General features: G+C 46.1%; 2 protein-coding genes across 4 annotated transcripts in view; one reads left to right on the forward strand and one right to left on the reverse strand.

The window, feature by feature from the left end:
• Positions 1–222: 222 nt before the first annotated feature.
• ODF1 (outer dense fiber of sperm tails 1) lies at positions 223–22,766 on the reverse strand. Its single transcript, XM_040087494.1, has 3 exons — positions 22,726–22,766; positions 793–1,430; positions 223–604 (listed from the first exon to the last, which is right to left on the reverse strand). The coding sequence occupies exons 2-3, from the start codon at positions 1,011–1,013 to the stop codon at positions 295–297; spliced, it is 531 nt and encodes a 176-aa protein (XP_039943428.1). The 5' UTR covers positions 1,014–1,430; positions 22,726–22,766; the 3' UTR covers positions 223–294.
• Positions 22,676–24,410, forward strand: part of UBR5 (ubiquitin protein ligase E3 component n-recognin 5) — an 85,576-nt gene continuing 83,841 nt past the window's right edge. For all 3 annotated transcript variants that reach the window (XM_040087422.1, XM_040087444.1, XM_040087457.2), the window contains exon 1: positions 22,676–22,782. In XM_040087422.1, the coding sequence (XP_039943356.1) occupies positions 22,721–22,782 (62 nt within the window). In that variant the 5' untranslated portion in view covers positions 22,676–22,720. The remainder of the gene's footprint in view (positions 22,783–24,410) is intronic.

Here is a 24,410-nt window from a genome sequence, read left to right on the forward strand (position 1 = left end):
TTAAAATCCATAAGATTGTGTACCCTGAATCCACCACTTCTGGCCCTGCCTTCATTACCCAGCAAGCGACCGCAGTCATGTATGCTTAAAAATATCTTTGTGTTCTCCTGATGGCACTCCCCTTTTTGCCCACCAAACCCTTCAAAATGAGGCTCAGACAACCTGCTCTGAGTGCTGCTTTCTTTAATGGAAGAAGTAGGAGAAGCTGCTGACACACAGTTATTGGAACACACCTAAAGCCGATGGGGAGAGGGCTGAAGCTGAGGCTGTAGCTGGGTTCTGTCCTGCTGCAGCTCAGCAGTTGCAGAGATAAGTGCAGCACTTTGGTTCTGCCACGATCTCCGTGAGGCTGTCGGATTTCACTGAGTAGGTCACCTCCTTCTCGCACCCCGCCGGTGGCAGGCAGAATTCCTTCATGTATTTTCTGTAGCTAGATGTCCTTCCCATGCAGGTGTTGCACTCCTCCTTGCGCTCTGCCGACACCGTCACCTTCCCGTCTTTCATCGTTACAGTGACGTCCCTGGGGTCAAAACCCTTCACATCGATCAAAGCCAAAGGACTTGGACAACAGGATGAGCTCAACATCATGCCAAGTCTTCTGATTCTGGAATTAAAACAAGAGAACAATCTTTACCTTCCCGTATCCCTTTCAATTTATGTCTCCAAAATGGCTATTTCACTCCCATCCTACTTGCCCATTTCAACCTTTGCTCCTGGCAGCATTGTCAAACCTCTCTCTATCCTACGCTAGAGGTTGCCAATGCCTGCAGAAAGCAGGCAGCTCTGTCTTACCTGTCCAGCCGTCGCTCCAGATCCAGCCTTGCGCAGAGGGCCTTTCTCGCCAGGTGCCGGCAGTGGTGCAGGCAGCAGCAGGGAAGGGCACACCTTTGCAGGCGGGCTACACACAGCCTGTCACGGATCAGCTGCAGGCGCATGTCCAACATCTTCATCTGCCTCTGTATGTGCCTCAGGTTCCTCATGGTGGCTTCCCGAAGGTGACAGTGGAGTGACATTGTTATGCTGTAGGTGTGTCAGGGCAGGAGTAAACTTGAATGCCCCGAGATGTTCATGCGGTGGTGTGTGCGGGGCAAAGGCGCAGCTGTTACTGAAGCCTTCCAGCAGCGCCTCTGTGACATCACGGGTCCAGGACACCACGGTTCTGGTTCTACTGTCACCACGGGAACCACAGCCGGCTCATGCACAACTGCAGCCCCTGCTGCAGCTCCCAGCCGTGGCCTGGGGGAGCCCACGGCAGCAGGACACGCTGGGGGCTGGACACGGCAGGGAGACGAGCACAGTGCCTGGGCAGCAGAGCCACGGGGAGCGTGACTTGCATGCAGTTCATACACAATGTTGCCTCGGTGTGGCTGCCCACAATTCCCAACAAGGATACTGACCATCAGCTTCCATCCCATCACCTCTGACAAGTGCTGCAGCCCAAGACACGAAACATATTCCCTCAGACTGGCCTGTGGCACAAAAGCTAATCCCAGCCTCAGCAGCACCAACACCCTTGTCTCAGGCATCTGCCCGGTGGCAAGCCAAATTATATGTTAGTTTCCCAAGGTGAAATATGAATTTGACTTATCAATAAATCAAAACAGCCAGGTTATTTTATATTGAATGATAGCTTCTTCCATCAAAAAAAAAAAAAATTGCTTTGTGCTTTATTACTCTTAAAAGGCATCACTTTTTTGGTCTGATGACCAATCTTTTATTTAAAAGCTGAATTCAAAGGCTGACAACATGTGAAAAGTCCCTCCTGTATGGAGCCTGTACACCCCTCCGATGGCACTACTTTGTCTTTAAAACTCTGACACATTCTTTTACATGAAAGAGTCCTTCAGAAGGTCTCTCTTGCCTGGTGAGTCTGAATCCTTATTTTCCAAGACCAGTCTGAAGAGAGGAGGTCTGGAGCAGAGCACTTGAACTGAGCATTGAGCTCATTCTTCCTTCTGATACACAAGTAGAGACCACAAAAGTCATTACAAAGTAAAGATGCTGAACACAAGGGTGTGTATCAAAACAAAGTCTCTGCAGGGAAAGCAACAGCTCAAAAATAATTTGAAGTTAAACCTTCCTGGCACATGAAACTGGGGGACTGAGGATTAGCTATGTGCCCCACAGGAGAGAGAGGAGGGTCTACAAGCACTGGTCCCTGTACATTGCTGACTCCTTCGGGATGCATCTTTATGCCAAGGGATGTGAACTTTTCCCCACAGGCATCCTCATCCAGGGAGATTGTCCCCAGACCAGGAGAGCATCACCATAGTCTGCAAGTAGAACACTGAGCAGAGGGACCTGCAGGCAAAATAACTTTGGAGGGCATCACCGTACACTGTATTTGGATAAGCAGATGTGCATGGACACAAATCAACCAAGCAGGAACTTGCCAAGCTCTGCTCTCCTCCGCTGCCCCCTTTCCCACCCATCATCACAGGCAGAAGCACAGCATCCAGCAGTGCTCTTGGCGTGCATTGCCATGCCTTGGGAAGAGTGTGTGCTTTGCCTTGTCTTACTGTGTCCCAAAACCGCCCAGGAAATCCTGCAGCAGGATGAAACACTGTGTCAGTGAGTGCCCGCTGTGGAATTAATTAATCCAGGGATGGAAAAACTGGTTTACAGAGACTTCCCGAAACACCCCTGTGGAGCTCCTCATCCCCAAGGGCTGCCTCACACTAACCTCATACCTGCACTTGTGTTTGCAATCAGTGTTTAAAAAACATAAAAGCCTATCTGCAGGCAGGATGTTTTTGTAACGCTCTGAAAAATGGGTTGTAGTTTTTAAAACAGTGGAAATATAGAGCTCTGAAAGTAATTTGTAACCTTGTTTTTCATTACTGCAGCAGCTAAGCAATGTTGGTAAAGAGCTTTTTCCATGTTTCTGTTGCTGTTTCTCGTTACTCCCACACACTTTAAACTTTTGGTCTTCTGCTGCAAATCGTTCACTTTGCACTTATAAGAGATGGATGGGTAGCTAGACTAGACAACTCAATAATTATTTTTCATCTTATATTTTATGAAATTTCTATAAAGATCTGCATGGCAATCACCTTCAGTGTGACTTCCCAGGTAGGGGCTGAGCAGAAGTGGGCACCTGCTGTGGCTGACAAGTGACTCTCTTGATTGTATGTACTTGGAAAGAGCCTTGGAAGGTGGTTGCTGCCACTTTCTACCACTTAGCACTCTTTGCAGAATACAGCAGCTGAGCATTAGAAATCTAAGTTCAGCATTTCTCAGCCATACATGATAATTTCCAGTAGTGCCTCCAGAGAGCTTACAGTCTGTGGATGCCATTTTTAGGAAAGGGATCCTCAAAAGCATTCAGAGAAGAAAGACTGATCTATCTCTCTTGGCAAATGAGGATGAGTTGTCTGGTATCCCTTTCCAGGCTTTCACTCCCTTTGGGTGCTGGCAGTACACAGAAACCCATGCTCCTAACCATTCTAAGGAGTCAGATCCCACCTCAGGCTGGTACATGAAAGCCAACAAAAGTTAACCATAAAAATCCCTGAATTACAGCGATTTCTGAAAATATGTGATGCTGTAATAAAGGGTTGGGCCCCTGACTCATGAGAGTCACTTGTCGATTTACAGAAACAGCTCACTCCTGAGGCAGGTTGATCTGCCATGTGTTAAACAAGCATTTCTTGACAGGCTGCTTCCCACAGCCAGAGCCTTGTCCTCCACTTCCTCCCGAACTCCCCTGCATCCGACGTGCTGTCCTGGGCTGGACCAGCCTCAGATGGGAGTGGGATGGATGGCTGAGCCAGGGCATGAGAATCAGGCTGGGAAACGTCACCCATTATGAGTAATGCTGCTGGTGCCTCTGGGATGTATCAGGAGGAGTTTTGTACTGCAGGAAGGTTGGCTGCTCTGTAATTATTTCCTGTGCGCTGCAGGAGAGCTTGCCTGCCCTTCTGGGCATGGATGGATAATTATGGGCCCACACTGGAGGAATTAACCAACCTCGTGCGTGTGACTTGGCCAGCGTCACCACGGTGGAGCTGGTGATTCTCAGGCACAGGGAAGTGGCACTCACATTTCTGTGGGTCTGCCTAGCTGGCCCCACTCGAAAGAAGCACCAGACACTTCCTAGAAGGTAGATGGATGGGTAAGAATTGTTTATAATACAGATCAATTCCACCTTGCAGATGTGCTGTCTGTCATTTCAAGAGCCAACTCAGCTCTTTTTCCCTAGGGGAAGGAGGGACTTCCGCCACACAGTGTGTTACTGCAGCTGCTGGTGGGGTAGTTCCAGTAGTCTCTCTGGTAGAGAGGATCTCTTCCTGTTTCTCCTTCATTGCAAGTCAGCTGGTGCTGTAAATGCAATGTGGAGTTGCTGGTGGCATGCTGATACTTGGATGCTGCAGGTTACTGGGACATGGAGAATCAGCAGAGTAACACCACCATGCTATGATGAAGGCTTCAGCTTAAGCAGGTCCCTGCCCAGTGAAGCCAAGGTGAATTTTGACTTCTGCTAAGACCAGGCCCCATGTTTGGGACTGTTAAAGAAATGAGTTCATTAATAAGCCTAACTTGCAAGTGCTGTTTTGAAATTGTCTTTACTTATCAATGGAATAGGAGATCCTCCTGTTTCACATCTGCTGCAGTCTCAGGGAGTCTGCACAGTCAGCTCTGACCTGGCATGAGGAGGAGGATGAAGGAGTGCATGTGCTACAGCATCCATGTCTGACCCAGCCCTTGTCAGTCTCACAAGTTGTCTTGAACCCACTCCCACAGTGACCTCAAAGACAGCATCTCAACACAGACAAGTCAAACACAGTATAGGTTCTTTGGGCTCTGTAAGCATCCCTGGCTATCAAGGCCTTCCTGATACCCATGAAGCTGAGAAGCTCCTCAAATGTAAAAGCAGAATGGAGCAATGGAAACTGGAAGGTGTTCTTCACTGCTTACTGTCAGATGTAACTGTCTCCCCTTGTTCACAGTGCAGAGCCAGGGACCTCTCCACTCAGAGTCCACTGAGTCCACAGAGTCCACTGAATTTCCTGGGGAGTCCACAGAGATGGACTTGAAGATACTCCATATGACCTGAAACTCAAAAAAAGCCCCTAAAAAAATCCCCCAAAAAACACCCCCAAAACTCCACCAAACAAAAAAACCCAACCCTAAACCTCCAAAACCTCAAAAACCTAACTCCCAGGGCTGGATGCACTGCTGTCTTCTTTGCCCTTTCAAACACAATGCCTGAATTAACCATTCCTTCATGGTTTCTCTTGCTCTATTTTGAGCAAGAACACATCAAATTCAGCAAGTACAAATCAATTCAGAGTGTGGTCAACATATTTTCAGACCTATTAGGTTTTGACAGTGTCTGAAGCAGTGACTTACAGGTATCAGCCAGAATATCTTAACACCCTAGTCACCTTCTTAAGTGGGGTGTAAGGATATCACTGGACGCCGAGTCTGGACCAGCCCTCAGACAGAAATCCAGGTGCTGTTTCACTGAGAGTGCAATTGCATTCAGAGCACTGTAGCCACACACTGTACACTCAGGTAACCGTGTGCTCAAATGGATAATAATGATAATTTTCTCCTCTTCTAATTTCCATACGGAACAGAAGTAATTAGCCATGTAACTGTGCCCCTATGTGTCCAGCCAAGTATTGCTGAAAAGCTCGGAGCAGGCCCAGGGCGTCAGGCTCCAGCTCAGCCTCCTGCTCCTTGGAGTAGCATTGACTTCCCATATAAACCTGTGGAATTAACTCCTGGGACGGGTTTTCTAGATTGCCAACACACTGTTTATGTAAACGAGACATCCTTTGATATTCTCTTGGTTTTACCAACATATTTAACATCCTTTAACCTTCATAGGAAAAAATATTCTTGTTATATCAACAGCTGCTTTTATCTTTCCTCAAGGAATTCTTTCTCCACTTGAAACTCATAATGGAGCAGTTGAATTCCTTAAATTCAAATTTAAACGATTCATCAAATATTTTGCACTGATTCCTCAAGCTGCTGCTCAGACACACCAATGCTTAGTCAACTTTTTTTAAAAGAGTTGTCTTTTCCTTGTTTTCCGAGTGCTGTTCTAACATGTCTCCCTACTGAAAAAATGTTCCTGCATTATCCTGGGCTCTCTCCCACTCCTGCTCTCCCACTGGCACATAGTGGTGGGGATCTGAGAGGCAGGACCGTATTTTGTTACATTTAAGTGAATAAATGTCCTTCTTCCTAACAAGGTCTGGTCTAAACAGGCCAGGTGGAAGAAAAGGAAGGGGGTACCCTTCCCTTTCAGAGCAAACTGGTTAATCAATCCCTGACCTGCTCATGGTATTATTCACTCTAGCTTGCATGTTTGAATGTAATTAAAGCAGTGACAAGCCAGAATACTTTGGGGCACCATGCTACCCAGCATCATTGCTAAAGACGCTTTGTCCCATGCCTACACAGGATCTTGACCAAAACATCCTGCAGCACAATGCTGTGGGGAGCAAAAGCCCATCAGAGGAATGTCAGTGGTGCGAATTCACATGAGGGCTTGGCCTGCCATTGCTCCTGTGCTGCTGGGGCAGTGCAGGCCACCTGGGCTTGCAGCAGCTGCTTCCCAACCTGCACGTTTGGAAGGGTTACACTATGGGAGAGCTCCTCACTCCCTCCATCAAGCCAGTCCCTCTTCCCAAAGGTAGTATCTGAAATCTGCTGCAATGCTTAAAGAGAGCAGCTTGCTGATAAATTGAAATTTTTTCTCTCTGTCACAACCAGAGTAATTTCTCCTTACTGCCTTTCTGCAGCAAAACCAGGAGGACTGCAGCAGTTTTCAGGCCCTAAAGCAGCTCTGAAAAGCCCTTCTCTGAAAATCACTTCAGCTTGTGTTTTCAGCCAACATTAAGGTGTTGCTACTGTTCCCATTTAGTACAAATATCTCAGCTAACTGAGCTTCCAGAAGATACGTAAATTGTGGAGTAGCTGAAAATGATCATCATTTGTATTTTCCAGTTTTCAGGTGGATGAACAAGATAGGTTGTATTAACCAGCCATGGACAACACCCCAGGTACAACCCCCATCTGAGAACAAGTGCCAAGAGGCACTGGTGCCTGCGTAGTTCAGTGTGTAATGTATCTACTGTGTCTCATTCTTCCGTTGCAGGTATCTTGTCCACCCAAGTGCAAACAAAAAAAGTGCATTCTATGTTGTTAGTCAATCATCTGGTATCTGCTTCTGTCCAGGAGAGTCCCCTACAAATGAAACCCAGTTTTGCTGCGGGGATAGAAAACAATGTGCTAGTGCAACATGAGAGAGCTCTCTTTTAACAAGAACTCTCTCATTTCTTCAACAAACATGTTCTCCTCAACAGAAAACAATTTGCACATGCCTTTTGTTTTCTCAAGGATGAAGGTAAGGCCTATCCTCTTGTCAGAGATGTGTCCAGGTTACTTGAGCAGTAAGAGAAGACCTCTGCACTTCCATCAGTGTGCTTGAGGAAGTACTCTCCCAAAAGATGGTATTGGCAATTGGTGCTGCTGCCCTGGAAGGTGATCTGAGCATCCAATAGGATGTGAATGAGAATTCCCTTTGTGGCAGGTGTGCTGGATGTTTTGCAGCATCACTGAGTGCAGGAGACTTGTCCATCAGCAGAGATCACTGGGCTCCTTGAGACTTATGCAAGAACGGTTAGAGCTGTGTGAGACATCACATTTTCTTGGGAGAGATGATTATTTCACACCACCTTTCATTCCAAAATTGGAGCATAATAGAAATATCATAACTAAGCTTATTGAGGTCCTTTGTTTACCTCCTGGTGTTTGGATGTTTTATGGGATTTCATATGAAATCAAAAAGTGCTTGATAATGCTGTCAAAGTTTCAGTGAAATTAGTGATTATGTGAAACATTTCCAATCCTGTCTGTTCTGCTAGGAAGGAAAAAAAAAAAGTCAGTTTTAATAAGAAATGAGTTACCATCAACACCAGCTGTACACTCCAGGCTACTAGCAGTGTCTTCCTTTGGCAGCTGGGTCTCACCACTAGCTTCCCATCATTTCTGTGACAGCTTTTCTCCACACAGATGGAACAAGGCATGGGCTCTTGTGGAGACAAGAAAACCCCAACCCTAATTTTGCCTTCCTTTTTATTCTTCCCTGTTTAAAGGAGGAGAAGCAGTTCATGTTTGCACTGAGGACCTCCTTGGTAAGGTGCAGCAAGAGCAGTGGCACAGACCAATGAGCTGTGAGCTTATAGATACTCCTACTTCATGCCACTCAGCATGGTGAAACACGAGGTGTGCCAGCCTTACTTTCTTCAGTAAGTCTATCCTGGGGCGTCAGAGGTTTTATCTGCAGTATCCTCAGAGCAGAGGTAAATAGGCTGGTGGCAAAAATCAAAGGGCTTTTGTTATCTTGTTTCTGCAGTGGTTTAGGGCCATTCACAGGGATGTGAACATCTACTTGGAAATACATCCTGACATGCCACTCTACAAGAGATGTTTAACCACTTAAGTATCATGAAAGGAAAGTTCCTTAATTTGTGAATTTTTCTTTTATTCTACATTTTATCTCTTTTCTGGTTGCTGGTTTCCAATCTGGGGAACACCTGGAGATTACCCAAGATTTGTTGAATCGATTTTCAGCCTCTGTGAGTAATTATAAAATTAAATAGCTTAAAAAGAAAAAAATGGAAAAATTCTTTTTTGAGAGGAAAAACGAATTAGCCTTGGAGCTTGGTGTCCTCTCCCAAGAAATTTGTGATGTGTCTCTTACAATGTGGGAACAGCAGTTTGATTGTATTATAAAACAGACTGGAAATATGCACAAATCAGACTGACAGGCAGTTCCAGTCAGCAGTGATTACAAAAACTCCAGCTCACAGCATGAGCCCTCTCTAACCACATCCAGGGGCTTCTATTTTTGAAAGGGATCAAAGATCTGACAAAAACATTCTCACCATCTGCATTTTAGAAGAATTCTGAATCACTCCATATGCCACGGTGTAAAATTTCAATTCTTTCCCTCCTCCTTTGGCAACACTGCTAGGGTGTGAGACAGGGTCAGACAGTAACTACTTGCATGACTGAGGAGTTTAAAGTTAAGCCCGTGCTTTGATGAACCGTAACAATCACTGTATTTCAGAAGCACCGATCTCTGAGATGGCCCAGATGCTTTGCACCTCCCAGGCTCAGGTCTGTGAAGGATGCTGCTTTGGAAGAGGCAATTACCTGTGCACAAGGATGTTGTGGCGATGAGTAAGGCTTGGGTTTGCTTCGAGTCCTGCCTCTAACAGTCCTGCCTGTGCAGGATACTTTGGGGAAGACCCTTTCTCATTTCCAGCTGGAGACATAGTGTATCTTGATGGGAGGGCTCCAGTGGACTGCACGGGGCTGTGCCGGCTGGCTTGGTGTTACTACGCCACCTTTTTCCTTTGTGTGACACCTGCCTTTGAACTTGCCTTTCCTGTTTCTTCTCACTACTCAGCTGCCCTGCATCTGAGCAAGACCTGCCCAGGTCCTGTCTGCTTTGCACCAGTCTTGGGCCATGGCTGTGGTGAGCAGAGAGACCAAGAGATGTAGTGACACACTGACTTGTGCGGCTGAGGAGATGATTCACAGGAGGAGCACATCCTTGCTTCGGGGCAACTGTGCCTACCAAAGGGGCAGAATGGACAGCTGCAAGAGCGCCTGCTTCAGCCATCCAGCACCAAGTGGAACCTGCATCTCCCAGCACCCCATCTGGAGTGGCTCCACCTTCAGAGCAGGCTCCCCAGCTCCAGTCAGCAGGCACCTTGATGAGCTTCACCCTCTTCAAACCTCTTCAAACCCACAGCAAACACATCCACTCCCCTGTAAATTTTCTCTGCAGCCGACAAAGGAGAGGGGTGCTGCTAGGACATGGCTATTCCTATCAGCAGCTATCCAGCTGAGTCCATTGGGTCCTCGTTTCTCTGCTCTTGCCATAAGGAAGGTGCAGGGAACTCCTCGTTCAGGCATGGATATCACTGCTCTAAGAGTATGTGACGTGGGTGCTACTTTCTGAGTCACCAAGTGTGGAATCCGAGAGTCTTTGGATGTGACCTTACTCCAGTAACACCACTGGCATTGCTTTATGTGCATGCACATAATCCTTTCTGAAATGAAGAAACACCTTCTTTGAACTAAGAAAGCTCCAGATATTACTACAGCTCCTGCATAGTTTTCCTGCTCTAAAGGCTTTTCTTTAAATTAACAGCTGAGTTCCCGTCGTTGCACACTGTTTTGAGGCCTTCCTCCCACAGCATCTCACAGGGATGCAGATCAAAAGGCTGCTAGACCACCAAGTGCAGAGCTAGTCTAAACCTGTCAGGAATATCCAGTGCTGATTCCATATATTAATTACATGCTGTGTAAAAAAGTATTTCCTAAGAGGTTTGTGTTTTTTTAAGTTAAACTGAAGATCTGAACCTTTTTTATGTGTCAACAGACTAGATAGACAGAATGGAAAATCCTGTAAGAGCCATACTTCATGCATCAGTATTACATATCAGCATTGCATCTTCTCTGGAGTGCCTTCTATGTTGTGGAATGAACCCTGTTGTTATAAAAGAAATCTTTCTTTAAAGGAGTATCTTCAGGTTTAACACATATTTCTTATTGCTCTTAATTTATTGCTTATGCTTGAAGGGGCAGGACATCCCCTTGTCCACCTTTTGAATGCTAATGGCTTGTAGCATGATGGGTCATTTTGCCAGGTGTGCAGGGAGGAGCGCAGAATGAATGATATAACAAGGACAGGCGGTGGCAGGCAGGAGTTTGCTGGTGACACACCTTCAGGGGGTTCCCACACAAAGGGAATTTCACAGACTATAAATTTCACAGCCCTGTTCACTGTGCTCACAGCAGCCATTCCTCCATCACTGTACCTCACATCACCCATTTTTGCAGAATGCTACCAAGGAAGTGTGTAGACAAGCAATCCCTAGCAAACCCTGATAGACATTGCCTGTTTTAATTCCAGTCATGAGCTGCACTGAGAGATGACTTCATGGTGAAAGAAAAACGTGGTCCCTGTTGATTCCCCAATCTTTTACCTACCAACTTCCTCATAGAAATGGGCTTAAATGGTTAAACTGTGAAGTAGCCATACAAAAAAAATCAAGTGTTAAAAGGATTAAGATACCATCATTAAGATATCATCATAATTACAACTACTTGGTACAGAGATGTGCATGCCGACACTGTGGACCTGCAGTTGTAACATTTTTGATTGATGCACCTCAACTTTCTGAAGCATCCTCATGCAGAGAACCCAGCTGACGTGGCAGCAATCTGCTGGCAAAGCCACCCTGCAGGTCAGTGCAAAAGAGAAGAGACTGTGGCTGTGCCTGCAGAGGGCTAGTCTAGCTTAAAGTTTACCTTATTGAAATCTCAGCATGGGCAAGGTTAGAGCTCACAGAAGCAAAGATCTTTGCTAAGAACCTAATTAAGGTAAGTGCAGTCTGGGCAGACCTTGCCTGGACACAGAAGTCAGGACTTCAGTGTTACTGTACACAAGACCTTAGTGTTGAGTCTTCAGAGAAGGTTCTGGGAACAGCTTACAGTCCCCTGAAGCTGCACTGACTTAAAATGAGCTGTAAGGCATTTCCTGGTGCTGCATTTATAGAAATCAATGTGTACTACAATTTTACACTCCTGTTTTTAGGAAATGCCCAGGCTGGCAGGTGCTGACAATGCTCTTATAGGTGCCTGTGCGGCAAAACTTTTCCAGAGCATGGCAGAGTTTTCCTAGAAACTTATTTCCATGGTCTTTGTGCTCAATTTTGTTGTTTGCCATCATAAATCAGTGTTTCTGCCTATTTAAACTAGTTTAGTTATTTTAAGCTGGTCAGGCATTGGCAGCGCAGCAGCAGGGTCTGATTTATAAGCTTTTTATCCTTATATTCTTTTCCTCCAAAACTAACAAAACCTGAACCAATGTAGGTGGGTTTCACATTTTTTTTAACTAAACAGACCATCAACCCCTTACATAAAATGCTAAGCAATAGAAAACCTCCATATTTAAAATAGAAAATCCAAAATTAAAAGCAAATATACACAGCAGCAATGTGATCTCTGCATCTCTTACATAGATTCTCTGGTGTATCAAAACCAACAGATGTTGATCATGTGCTTTGGACAACTCTTTCCAAATATGTGAGAGATACCACATTTTTGAGCCAAAAATGCTTTTAAGAACAAGCAAAACCAAAGTAGCTAAACTGAGCTAACCTTTGTGCGCATGCATGTGTGTCCAGTTTAAAAATGGTCATGGGTCTTAAGCCTGTAAATTCACCAATAGCATACAGGTTTGAACGTATTGAAGTGTTTATTCAATATTGTGTACTGGCTGAGACAGGCAGCTTCTGATAGGCAGCTTGAAATGACACCTTTAACTAGAAAGAAAGTGAGGGAGTAATTTAGTGAGTGGAGAAAACTTTAAAGGGTTTGGGTGTAAGAGGATGCAAGAGAGAAACCCAGATTACCTCTGTGTCCAGGAGCAGCACTGAGACTGTTTGTTCCTGAAGTAATTCATTACAGAAATACATATTCTTGGTGTTTTCCTTGGAACCTGCACTGCTCTGTAAGCTCTCTCATAGAGAGCCATGAACAACTATGATTGTATGAGTCTACTGTATAATTCTATGAACTGGATTGCAGGAGGAAATGTGGATTCAAGTGCCCCCATACTGCAGCCAGACTCTTTCCTGCCTTCACCAGGATTCATCCCTGCCTGATGCTAAATAAATCCAATATTCACAGGGCTTGGTATCCCACATGGGCACGACTGAGGCACAAACCCAGGCCTTCCAAAACTGCCCGATGTGAACTCTCTCCCTCTTTCCTCGGGCTTGGCTGCCACTATTTTAACCCATCATGAGGCACCTCCACTAGAGATCAGCTGCTCTTACATCCTCGTGCATGTTGGGGATTTGCCTACTCTTGCCATTTGCCAAACTTTACTGTTTGTATATACAAAACGCTGGATTTCGTGCTCAACACTAGTGCTTGCACCAATGTGGCTATGTCAGCTGTTGGCATCAATTGCAGAGATCAGGGCAAACTTCCAGAGCAGATCAGACCTTGGATTTCCATCAAAACCCATCTGCTCCTGACTGCGAGTTATGCCCACCACCTTTATAGGTGGATGGGATAATGAGCTATTGAATCCAGAAATTAGCACAACATGGAGTTCTTTTAATAGCTTTCCTCTACAAAAAGTCAAGGCTGCTAGTGCATCTTGTGTATACCAGCCAGGCCAGCAAATTAGAGGACTTACAGCTGACAGTGTCAATTGTTTTTAAAGTGTTACTGCAGTGCTGACATCTGAAAAGCAATTTAATATTTCTCCCATGACAGTCACTTCAAATATTCTGGAAACAACTCGTGTAAAACCACGGATGACAGTTACAACACTTGTCTTTTCTGAGATGCCCAGGCCAGATTTGGGTACAGCTTGTGCTGGGCAGGACCGTGAGGTGAACAGTGCAGCAAGCACAGCTCTTCCATCCACCTAAATCCACTTGGCAATGGGGGTGTGCAGGGGGTGAGCCTCACACCTCAGGCCCTGCCACAGGAGTGTTGTAATTAAAGAACACAACGGCTGGAAGGAATTCATGCAGAGCTGCTGCAGCACCAAGGGTTAACACTCTGCTGCCTGCCTCACAAGTCTGCATAATGCCTTGCTTTGGCAGCTCATTTGCATAATTTTAAATTACTCCTTTGTCTGGAAAATAAAATCTAAAACATAGCTTCAGACATGAGCAGTAGATACTAATGTTTTGAATCCTAAGGAGGCTCGGTTAAGTCTATTTGTCTGAACTCGACAAGAGAGGTAAAAATAATTTTAACAGAGAGATGTTGTTTCTTTATTGCACGGCCTTGAGTGCCATTGTGACTACCTAAATAAGGTCTAACGTGCTCACCCACCCCTCAGAGAGGGGACGAAGCTTGCCTACACACGCTCCGACTCTCCAGAGGGCTCTGCAGCTCCAGCCTTTGCCGGGGGCTCCAGCCCGCCCCTCTCGTTAAACAGCAGAAACAATGCAGCGACTGGAGGCTGAATCCCTGCCATCAGCGCATCCTTACCAGGGGATGGCTTCCAGGCCTCGGTACTCAGAGGTGTCAGCTCAGCGTCCCACCTCCAGGAGGGAAGCAGCTTGACGGAGAATGCACACCTACATTTCCCCAGATGAATCACGCTCCCCGCTCCATTGACTGCCATAACTAAGTCTCCACTGCCTAGTGTGGGAGGTTAGACACCTTAATTCAGGTATCTGTTTCCTGGATCTGATTCCCAGTCCAAATTCAGCTGACAGACTGTGAGATGGTACTTGTGGACAGAGCCTCATACCTCTCAGATATTCTCTCCCCCAACCCTGGGAGACAGATACCAAGCACAGCGTCTTCTACTCTATGATGTGTTTCAGAGTAGGAGAAGGGGCTATTAGCCTGCACTGGCACTTCAGTGTGTTTTAAATCATAGCTTATCAGAACAGCAGAATAAATCCTAGGAAATAGAAATCCAAATGGATAAGTTGCCTGTCATTACGACTGAAGCCTATTTGAACTCCTGCCCTAGTGCTTTACATACTATAAACTTCTGTACATTCCTCAGGCAAAAGCCTGTAGCTTGTGCATTAAAAATGAACAGCATTTCTAAACAGGACATCCCAAACCAATGTACTTGTGCTCTTGCCTCTGTAGTGCCAAAAGCTAGGTGACACAAGAAGGCATTTCCCAGTGGACACAAGCTCCATCCCAGCAGGCATTCTGCCCAGAGCACCACCAAGGGGGTCCTCTGCCAGGTGGAAGGCACGGCAACAGGGAAAACTTCAGGCAGATTTAGCTGGGTCTAGGTAGGTTGTACAAACTGTACAGGGGGAAAAGGCCAAGTACGTAAGTTATAAGTACGTAATCATGACTGGAGAGATCTGCCAAATGCTAACAACGTTCTACCTGGCTTATTTACTTCAGTTTTTCTTTTGCCCAGTGCTCATAACACAAATTCAAACTTTGAAGTTTCCTGCAAGTGATAATATACTGACTGCCCTCCTTCAGATTCTAGTGGCATTGCAGTTTTCATGAAAACGTTTCAAAGATAACTTAGGGCCATATTTCTTCTCCTTTCCCATTTTGCAATAACTAAACCTTTTGCTTGACCTTTCTGTTAAAAAATAGACAAAGTAGATATGCTGTATTAAATATTTAAGCCCCAATAATTAAAGTCTCAGTTCACAGCAAAAGGCAAGTGAAACTATCTGTATGTTCAGCTAGCACCAAGTAATTCTGAATTTGCAAATCTGCCTGCTGTTTCGTGTGTCAACTACCTGCTTGTCTATAGAAATACACCGACCAACACATATGCAGGTATATGCAACAGTGTTGCAATTGCTGTTATTCACAATAAAACGTTCAGTTAACTGCATCCCTTTCCTCCTAACTGCAATGGAAGAAAAACCTTCCAGACTTTTCTTTCCTCCATTAGTTTCAGTGAAGCTAAATGTTAACTGCCAAAGCAGTTCCCAGCACGGTCTTCGTGGGCTGCATCTCCTATTGACCACTGTCTCTGCTGCAAATTTTTCCCCCCCCTGTCAGTAGTGAAGCACCATCACCATAAAAATCCTATTTCATAGGACTCCCAAATGTTAGATCTGCCTCTCTTCACATGAATTTAACATCTACTTTTTTGACGTTTAATCACTTCTGTGGCTCGTTTCAAGACCCACTGCAACTATGTTCTCTAGGAACACTCACTATAAGGACATGGAAGAACATTAAAAAACAACCATCCTGTTCTGTGTGAATGTCCTTAGTGATTGAAAGGGGGAAAACAAAGAAGACAAAAGCTTGTAAGACTTTTAGGAGAAGGTGCAATTTTCCCTGGAAGCAAAACCCATTGTTTAAAAGGAATGGGCTGTGTTTGACACTTTGCCTGAACCTCCTGACGGGAACCTCCAACTGCTGAAATATGGAAAAGATATTTCAGAAGGGATGGTGGATTTGTAGCCTCAGTGTACATTCATTTTGCACAGGCCAAATCTCCTCTGAACAGCCACTGTTTATAAGCCACTTCTCAAATGACACAGCCTCTGGTGTGCTTAAAGTGGCAGCTATAAATGGAGGCTGCTTTGGAGCTATTTCACAAGCAGATCAGTTTTCTCTCTGCGCCTGTGCTATTGTTCAAATCAGCAGTTTGGGCTCGAAACCCATCTTCCTCTCACCATCTTTTGTTTGACATTGTGGAGCAGCCTGAGAGCACACAACCTGGCCTCCTTTGGGGTAAAACCAAATGGGAAACTGTGCTCCCAAAGTGCCTCATTATCTCTGGGAAAGCTGTGGATGTTCAGTCCATGAGGAACAGCCGGCCAACAAAACCACCCTCAGAAGGGGCTGGCTGGGGACTTGGCATCCACTGCTTTGTGCTACAGTGAACTTCTCTGGAAATGTCTAAATGTTAATATTTTTTTCAAGGGGAATTAAAACGCAAGAACTATCTACTATTTCTTCCTATATTATAAATACCCACCCATGACAAATGGCTATTTAATGACAGAGGAACAGCAGATAAAAAGTAAGCTGGAAGTATGTATGCTGAAAGGTAAAACCCAGCCCCACTGCAGTTCATGGAATAATTAATTTGCTTTTGACCTGGAAGGTCTCCACTCCTTTCCCTGCCAGAAACAAATGTACTCTGCAATAATTTCAGAAGGCAGTACATGAATCAAGGCCACACAGAACTATTGCTGAGAATGCATTTCACCCACAAATCTTGTAATTTTTTTTTTCAAAACTGCCATATTTAAAGGTAAATATGGTTAAGACAAGAGTAGCTAACCCAATCAAATGAAACTAATAGGAAACTAAAACCCCCTTTTCTTGTCCTAATTAATCAGCTGGACTCCCTTGACAGCCTGCAGACAGATAAGGAGGAGAAGGCAATTCCATAGGGAACCCAGACAACCCCCCAGGAACAGAGGCCCACCTTAAAGTTGCCAAAGTTTGAACTAATTCTGTCTTTCCTTACCAGAAACTTAAAGGAAGCTGCTCTGATACAAATGAACACAACTGTTTTACAGCTGTCTGCACAGGAACACCTGCCCAGGTGACACAAAGTCCCAGAGAAACACACGCCAGGTACACTGTGCATGCCAGCTCTGCCCATGCCACCCTACAGGGACAGTCACACGAGGGGCTGCCCACAGCCGCTCTTCCCTCAGCTCCTGCACAGTGCCCAGGATGCCTGGGGAGTTCCTCTTGTCACGCTCAGCTGCATTTGTCAGTGGACAGGTCTGGTCTACACACAAAGAAGTGATCATGTAAACTTTGTGGAGGGGCCTGGACAAGAAGAGATGTCCTGGATGCCCAGTCAAAAGGAACAGATATTCAGAAGTGTCTCTGTGGGAGCTGGAAGGGAAAGATGCAAGTAAGGGGCTACAAACCATGGTGAGAAGCAATGTCAAGTGAGTGTCAAAATCTCAGTCTACCAGGTACTGGAGGATCTACAAACTCCACTGAATACTTGGCAGAGACCTCACTTTGACCCCAGACATGTTGTGCCAACACCCCTAAACAGAATAAGCAAACCATACTGTATAGTAAAGAAAGGAGTAACAGATCATAGATTCCTTGAATTATTTGGGTTGGAAGGGATATTAAAGATCATCTAGTTCCAACTTCCTGGCCATGATCAGAGATACCTTCCACTAGATCAAGTTGCTCAAAGCCCCATCCAGCCTGGCCCTGAACACTCCCAGGGATGAGGCACCCACAGCTTCTCTGGGCAGCCTGCTCCAGTGCATCACCACTTTCACACTGAATAATTTCTACCTTATGTCTCATCTAAATTGGCCCTCTTCTAGTGTAAAGCCATTACTACAGTGCCTTTGAAAAGTCCCTCTCCAGCTTTCTTGAAAGCTAAAATTCTTGCAGAATCCTAACTTCTATCCCTGGAGTCCTTCACTGCAGAGATGAAGAGAGGAAATGCAGAGTAGATAAGACAAGGGAGGAGACGGGAGATCAGGCGCCTCCGGCATTGTCTGATTTTAAACAGATGTACTTCAGTCCAGGCTGTGTGTCAAAGCCAAATTCACTTCTGAATATCTGAGTCTCAGCCAAATTTTGAGACAAACTTCTGGTCTCAGAGGTCTCTGCTAGCTTAATTGACCCAAGCATTGGAGAGGCAGCAGAACCACCTAATACTGCAGCTAGGGGAAAGATAAAGATCAAAACAGAGCTAAACTTTTTTTTAGTCACTGAAGAATCTCAGGGCAGAGAAAAAATGGCATGTGCACTATTAGACATTGAAAAACCCACCCATGGAAAATGAATTTTTATCAGCTCTGAATCTTACTAAGCTACCTTGCTTCAGTCTGTGACACAAGGTGATGGAAACCTTGCCATGTACTTTGCTGCTCATTTTAGGAACCTCTTTTCAGCCTTGGTAACAACCTAGAAACTGCAGTTTTCTGCAAAGCATTCTTGCCTGACATTTCCAGGAATGCTGGCCTCATTTCTTCCAGAGCAAAATACAATCTTATGGTGCCAGACCGATGTCATCTCTGTTGACATCTGGAGTTAACAGCCTGGAAAGTGCATTCTGGAGTTTTCCTTCACTGCCTGAAGCCTTTACTTCTACTCAGGGCCTCTTCCCTGACTTCTGCACGTCCCATCAGCTGCAGACAGTGCTGCCTGTGTTACACCTGCTGGCATCTGCCCCCACTGTTTACAGCACAAAGTCCTTTGCAGTCCTCTTTCCGCAATCCTCCCATCCTTACCAGGTCCCCTCCCATCAGAACTAACAGACTTCTGTGTAATCCACCAGGCCTGCAGCTGCCAAGTAGCAAGAAGTTGGGAACAAATCTGACCCAGTGCGTATTATTCAGAAGCTTTTTCTGATGTGAAAGTTCCTGATCCACTGGAACTGCATGTTTGCGGAGCAGGAGGCTGCATAAGATGACCTCCAGAAATTCTCACCAAACTGTGCGCTCCTACCACTCTGAAAACTCCAGGAAATGCTGACTCTCACCAAAACTGAATTTCAGACGTGACAGCAGTGATCCCACAGGAGTTATTTTGTACGGTATTTCCAAGTTGACAAAACTCTTGCACAGAAAATGTGCCAGCAAAAAACTTGTTCTGCTGGTTGGGTGTTGGTATATTAATAGCTGCACCTTCATAAGGAAGCTGCTGCTTTACCCATAGACCTGAAAATAGCACTATCTACACACAAAGGAGCTGTGCAACTTAGGCAGCCAAATTTCTTAGGCCAAGACATACAATGTTGTCTTAAAGATATAATTCGTAAAGAAAAAAATCTGGTTTGGTTCTTAAGGGTTTTTTCATGACTTGGCAAATATGAATGTTTAAATACGACTTCAGTATTGGATGCTCACATCCAACAGACTGGGGCAACTGAGAGAACTTGGGAAAAAATCGTCTATTTTGAAGTTGTTAAAAAGCACAAGTCGTAAGAATGAGTAGTTCTGCAAACAGAAAGCAATTCTATTTGAAGTCAAATTCAGATATTCAAAGGGCCATCAAGCTGTAACGCCCATAATTATCTTCCAAGAACAAGTGGCCAAGGCAGGCATTCAATGCTTGCCACTTCCCGGTAATGCAAAAGTCAGCCAGTAAAATGCAGCCTCACATCCCTGAGCTGGAACTTCCTCCATATTCCAAAGTGTCAGAATAACATCGCCAGTTGACCACTGGGCTTTGTGTCCTCTCACCTATGCTTAGTTGCCATTTTAGACAGCAGTGTGAACTCCTCACGTGAACAAGAGCTGACATTTGCACTACTCAAGCTTATTCTGGCTCTGAATACAAGTTCCAGTGGAATCCATTTTTAACTTTTTTTTTTAAATTTTGGTCATGCTGAGTGTTTACATTGGCAAAGCCATGAGCAATGGCTAAAACTGGGGTTTAGACACAATGTAAATAAAGCTACAGAAAAGGATTGCTTGGAAATGGTCAGCAGCAGACTGCTGAGGCCTAACAGATGTGCACTCCCTTAGGGCTTTCCCAGCTCCTTTCCTGTATCTAGCAGGTTTCCATAACTCATTAACTTTTAAAAGCTGCGTGTTAATGGTGGAAGAGTGTAGTGGAAATATCTTCCTTATACCCACCCCCTTGGAGAATTCCAATGAACAAGTCATAGTATTTGGAAATGTAAATGCTTTGAAGAGCTACATCTTGAACAGAAAAGCAAACAAATACCTGGAATTTCCCAAAACCTACCAAAAATTCCTGACAGCATTCTGAAGGGCTCTGTGAGAATTCACATGACCCACCTTCCTACTGTTCAACAGAAGAGAGGAATGACTGCCAAAGGGAAATACTATTTTTTTTTCTTTTCTGGGAAAAAAAAAAAAAATCAAATTGAGAAGCAAGGATTTTCAGGTGGTTACCAAAACACACAAGTGATTCTGATAACTGAGGTCAACACAGCTCATGAGAATCTCTCACTGTGATAAACACCACAAATATTTTCAGGGCAAAAAAAAGACTGATGTTGGGGGGAAAAAAAAAAGAAAAAGAAAAAACCTAACAAACTTAGGTACAATCACAGAAGTAGATAATAAACTCTAAGCTCTGTCCTAATAAAAAAATAATAAAAAAGTGAACATCTTACTTTTAAAAACTAGACCTACTAGTTTTTAAAAGCACAGCTACTGCACTGTCTCACTACCAAACATAATGAGTCCTATTCCATGCTGCATAGATTTCCAGAAACCTGTTAGTATTTTCCTCCCAGGATAAGCTAAATTACTTACTTGTATTCTTGAAGGCATTTGAGTATCACTGCCACTTGAGAACAGAACATATGGGGAAACTTCATCTGAGAATAAGAAATCTGGAATGCATCAATTGAATATTTTTTCTCTCTATGATATTTCCTCACGTTAATGATAGTTGGGAAAAAAACCTTCACAAACTCTCCAAAACTCTGGGCAGCTGCATCAGTCAATTCTCGGATTAGCTCCTTTCAGCTGTACTGGAGAAAAAACCTAGGAGGAAAGGGGAGTGGAAGACGGGAAGTTACAAAGTTCCTTAAGGTCTAAAAGTGGGGGAATGACTGGAGATTTTTAGGGTTTATGATTATACAGACTCAGAAATCAATTCTAAGTCACTGAACTAGGTTCTGGAATTTTTTTTGTACTGCTGCCATGTGATTATCATCACTCCTCACATGATAAAAATTTCAGAGTCAGTTTTCCAAATTTCTGATTTCCTGAAAACAAGCAAGAACAGGCTGCAAAAGCAGCAAACACCAGTTTAAAAAAAATATAAAAAATAAATATATATATATATCACCAAAATCAAAGCTTGGTACAATCCCTCCTAAGGTGTTAAGTTTCTATAGAAACAAATGGCTGTTTTATTGACTTTGCTACTCAATCTTCAGTACATTGAGATGTTAATTTGTTAAAAACAGCTCCATTGGCAAGGTGTAATCTCTCGGAACAGTTCAGTTAAACCTTGTCCAGATGAAAAGCATGCAAGCCCAGCGGCACCGGGAGCTTCACAGAGTGGGAGCTTTTTATTCTGATACACCACCAACCTTAGTTAGTCTGGAGAAGACTGAAAAACGACCGCAACAAGAGATATAAATATCTTAAAGAAATGTGTCAAGGGGATGGTGCCAGACTCTTTTTGCTGGCGCCCAGCAACAGGACGAGGACTAAAGGCCATAAAGTGAAATATAAGTTCCACCTCAACGTAAGGTAGAACAGCTTTACGCAGAGTGGCAAAACACTGGAACAGGCTGTCCGGGGGTGTCGCTCTCCCTCTGGACACATTCCAGACCCACCCGGACACGCTTCTGCGTTCCCCTACTCCAGACGACCCTGCCTTGGCAGAGGGGTCGGACTGGATGATCTCCAGAGGTCCCTTAGATTCTGGGAACCTCCTTGAAATATGGTGAAAAATCCCGGCTGCTGCAGGGAGGACAGACTAGAAACACAACAAGAAACGCAACTCGAAAGAACAGAGCCAGCACTGGCCGCAGAGAGCGGGTGCCGACGGGCGCTGGACTTGTAGCACCTGCGAGCATCGGGGGAAGTCCCTGTCCCCTCCACACAGAGCACCCCTGGGGACCGGCACACTGAGGCCTCGCACACCCCCACCCCCGCTTCCTCCCCGGAGCCGCTCCGGCCAAGAGGAAGCGGCTCCGCTCCCGCCTCGCTCCCGCCCTGCGCCGCAGGGGGAGCCGCTCTGGGACGGGGGAGGAGGGGGGCGGGGGGGGGGGAGAGAGAGCCGGGGGGAGGCACGTGGTGCTTTACGTCCCTCTCGCGCAATGTCGTCATAGAGTCCCGCCGCGAGGGCGACGCAGCGGGCCAATCGGCGGCGCGCTTAGTGGAAGGGGAGGGAGCCGCGCGCGCCAGTCAGCGCGAAGCTTGCACGCGCGCCGCCGCGCGCGCCGGTCAAGCCCCGCCCCTTCCCTGTCGCGGCGCACGGAGGGCGGGGGAGGGGGGAGGGAGAAGGGCCCGCTGGAAGCCAAGATGGCGGCGCGTGCGTGAGCGCGGCGCGGGCCCAGCTCCGAGCGGCGCCGTTGCGGCCGTTCCGCCCCGCCCCGCCCAGTGCCCGCAGCGCCGCGGCCGCCGAGAGCCCGAGACTCCGCCGGGCGACCCCGAACGACCCCGGGGGAGGGACGGAGGCCGAGAGCCCCCTCCCCCGCCGCCCCCATTGTGTGCCCGGCCCCCGCCCGTCCGCCCGCCTCCCGCCGTCGCCGGGGGGGGCACCGGCGCGGAACATGACCTCGATTCACTTCGTGGTGCACCCGCTGCCGGGCACCGAGGACCAGCTCAACGACCGGTGAGGGGGGGCGGAGGGGAGGGGCCCCCCGGGGGCGAGGGGAGGGGCCCCGGGGCAGCGGGGCCGGCCCGACCCCCCCCGCCGGGCCGCGGTTCCTCCGGCTCCCGGGGCGTCCCGCTCCGAGCGGCCTCTCCCGGCGGCCGCCGCCGCCAAGTCCGTCCCGCGCGGCGTTGGGGGGCCGCGACCTTCGTCGCGGGCCCGGCGGGGGCTCCGGCCGGCCAGGGAAATCCCGGCGTCCGGCCGAGGAAGGGGGTTCCCGGGGATCCTTGGGCGAGGAAGGGGGTTCCCGGGGATCCCTGGCGGAGGAGCGAGAACGTGTCCATGTTAATCGGGGATGGAGCGAGGCAGACAATGCGGGTGGGGGAATCGCGGTGTGTGAGAGAATGACGGGAGCGGGGATAAAGGCGGCAGCGCTGTCACACGCAGCGCCGGTGTGCGCTGCCTTCTCCTGCTCGCGCACCGGGCGTTAGATACAAAAGGAGGCCCGATCTCCAAATCACTGGTGGTGTGCGGCTTGGCTGAGATGGGAATGACAGCTGCCAGCCTGGAAACCACGCAGCTAACTTTATGTGGGATTGGGGGAAGAGAAATTGCAGGCTGGGGAGAAACTGGAGTGCTTGGAGAGAAAATGAATCCGTGAACCAAATTTTCTTCGCTGCTTGACGTGTATTTGACAGCTCTACGTGGTTGTCAAATATTTCTTCTGTAGCAATTGCTAATGGTATGTGTAATAGCTTGCAAATTTTACTTCTGCTCTTTTATGTAGCAATTCTGAAAAAAACCAGTAACTTCATCTTTAATTTCTCACAAATTTATGTGTGAATAAACCGTGATCTTTAATCATCACTGGATAGAAACCTAGTGTTTTTGCACTAAAGAGAAATGTTATTTAATGATTCTAACCAATATTTAAATATTTTTAAGTCTTAAAAAGCTTAAGCTCCTGGTTATACTCTCCTGGTTTGGATATAACCAGTAGGTCAGGATCCAACTCACTTCACAGTTGTTGGTGGTTAGGTCACGTTTCCTAGACCTGCCTTTGCAGAGATGCGTCTTAAAACAGGTGAGGTTTGAGAGTGCACGGTGAGGAAAATAGGTAGTTTTGAAGACAGAATTTCTACCTAGCTACACAAGTTATATGCTTACACAGGGGAAAGAAAAGATAAAACAGATCCAAAACCTGAAGTGTGTTATTGTGGAGTATATTTTTTTCCCTTAGCCTGATAATACGTTTTACAGAATCCTGCCTCCTAGGAGGCCTAGCCATTCCTACGGGATTGATTTGCTTCCTCCGTAGGTACTACATTCAATTTTGGCCTAGGCTATCTTCCTTTAGAGTGACAAACTGGGAGATGATGCTGTAATAGGCATTCTTCCACTTACTGCTTGCACTGTTTTGATTTGGAGTAACATCTAGGGCTTTCAACTTGAAAGGACCCCAGTGGGTTGGGGATTTTTTTTTTTTTTTCTTTTTTTTTCTTTTTATGTTGATAGGCCCTTAGAAAACATTTAGCATGTAATTATCACACTTTGCTCCAAGTGAGAGAGCTCATCTGTTTTTTCTTTAATGTTACCTCTTCTGTTGACATATTGATATGAAATATGAATCTCTTTCAGTCTTCATAATG

The sequence above is a fragment of the Hirundo rustica genome, chromosome 1, assembly GCF_015227805.2.
Source record: "Hirundo rustica isolate bHirRus1 chromosome 1, bHirRus1.pri.v3, whole genome shotgun sequence".
NCBI classification, from domain to species: Eukaryota; Metazoa; Chordata; class Aves; order Passeriformes; family Hirundinidae; genus Hirundo; species Hirundo rustica.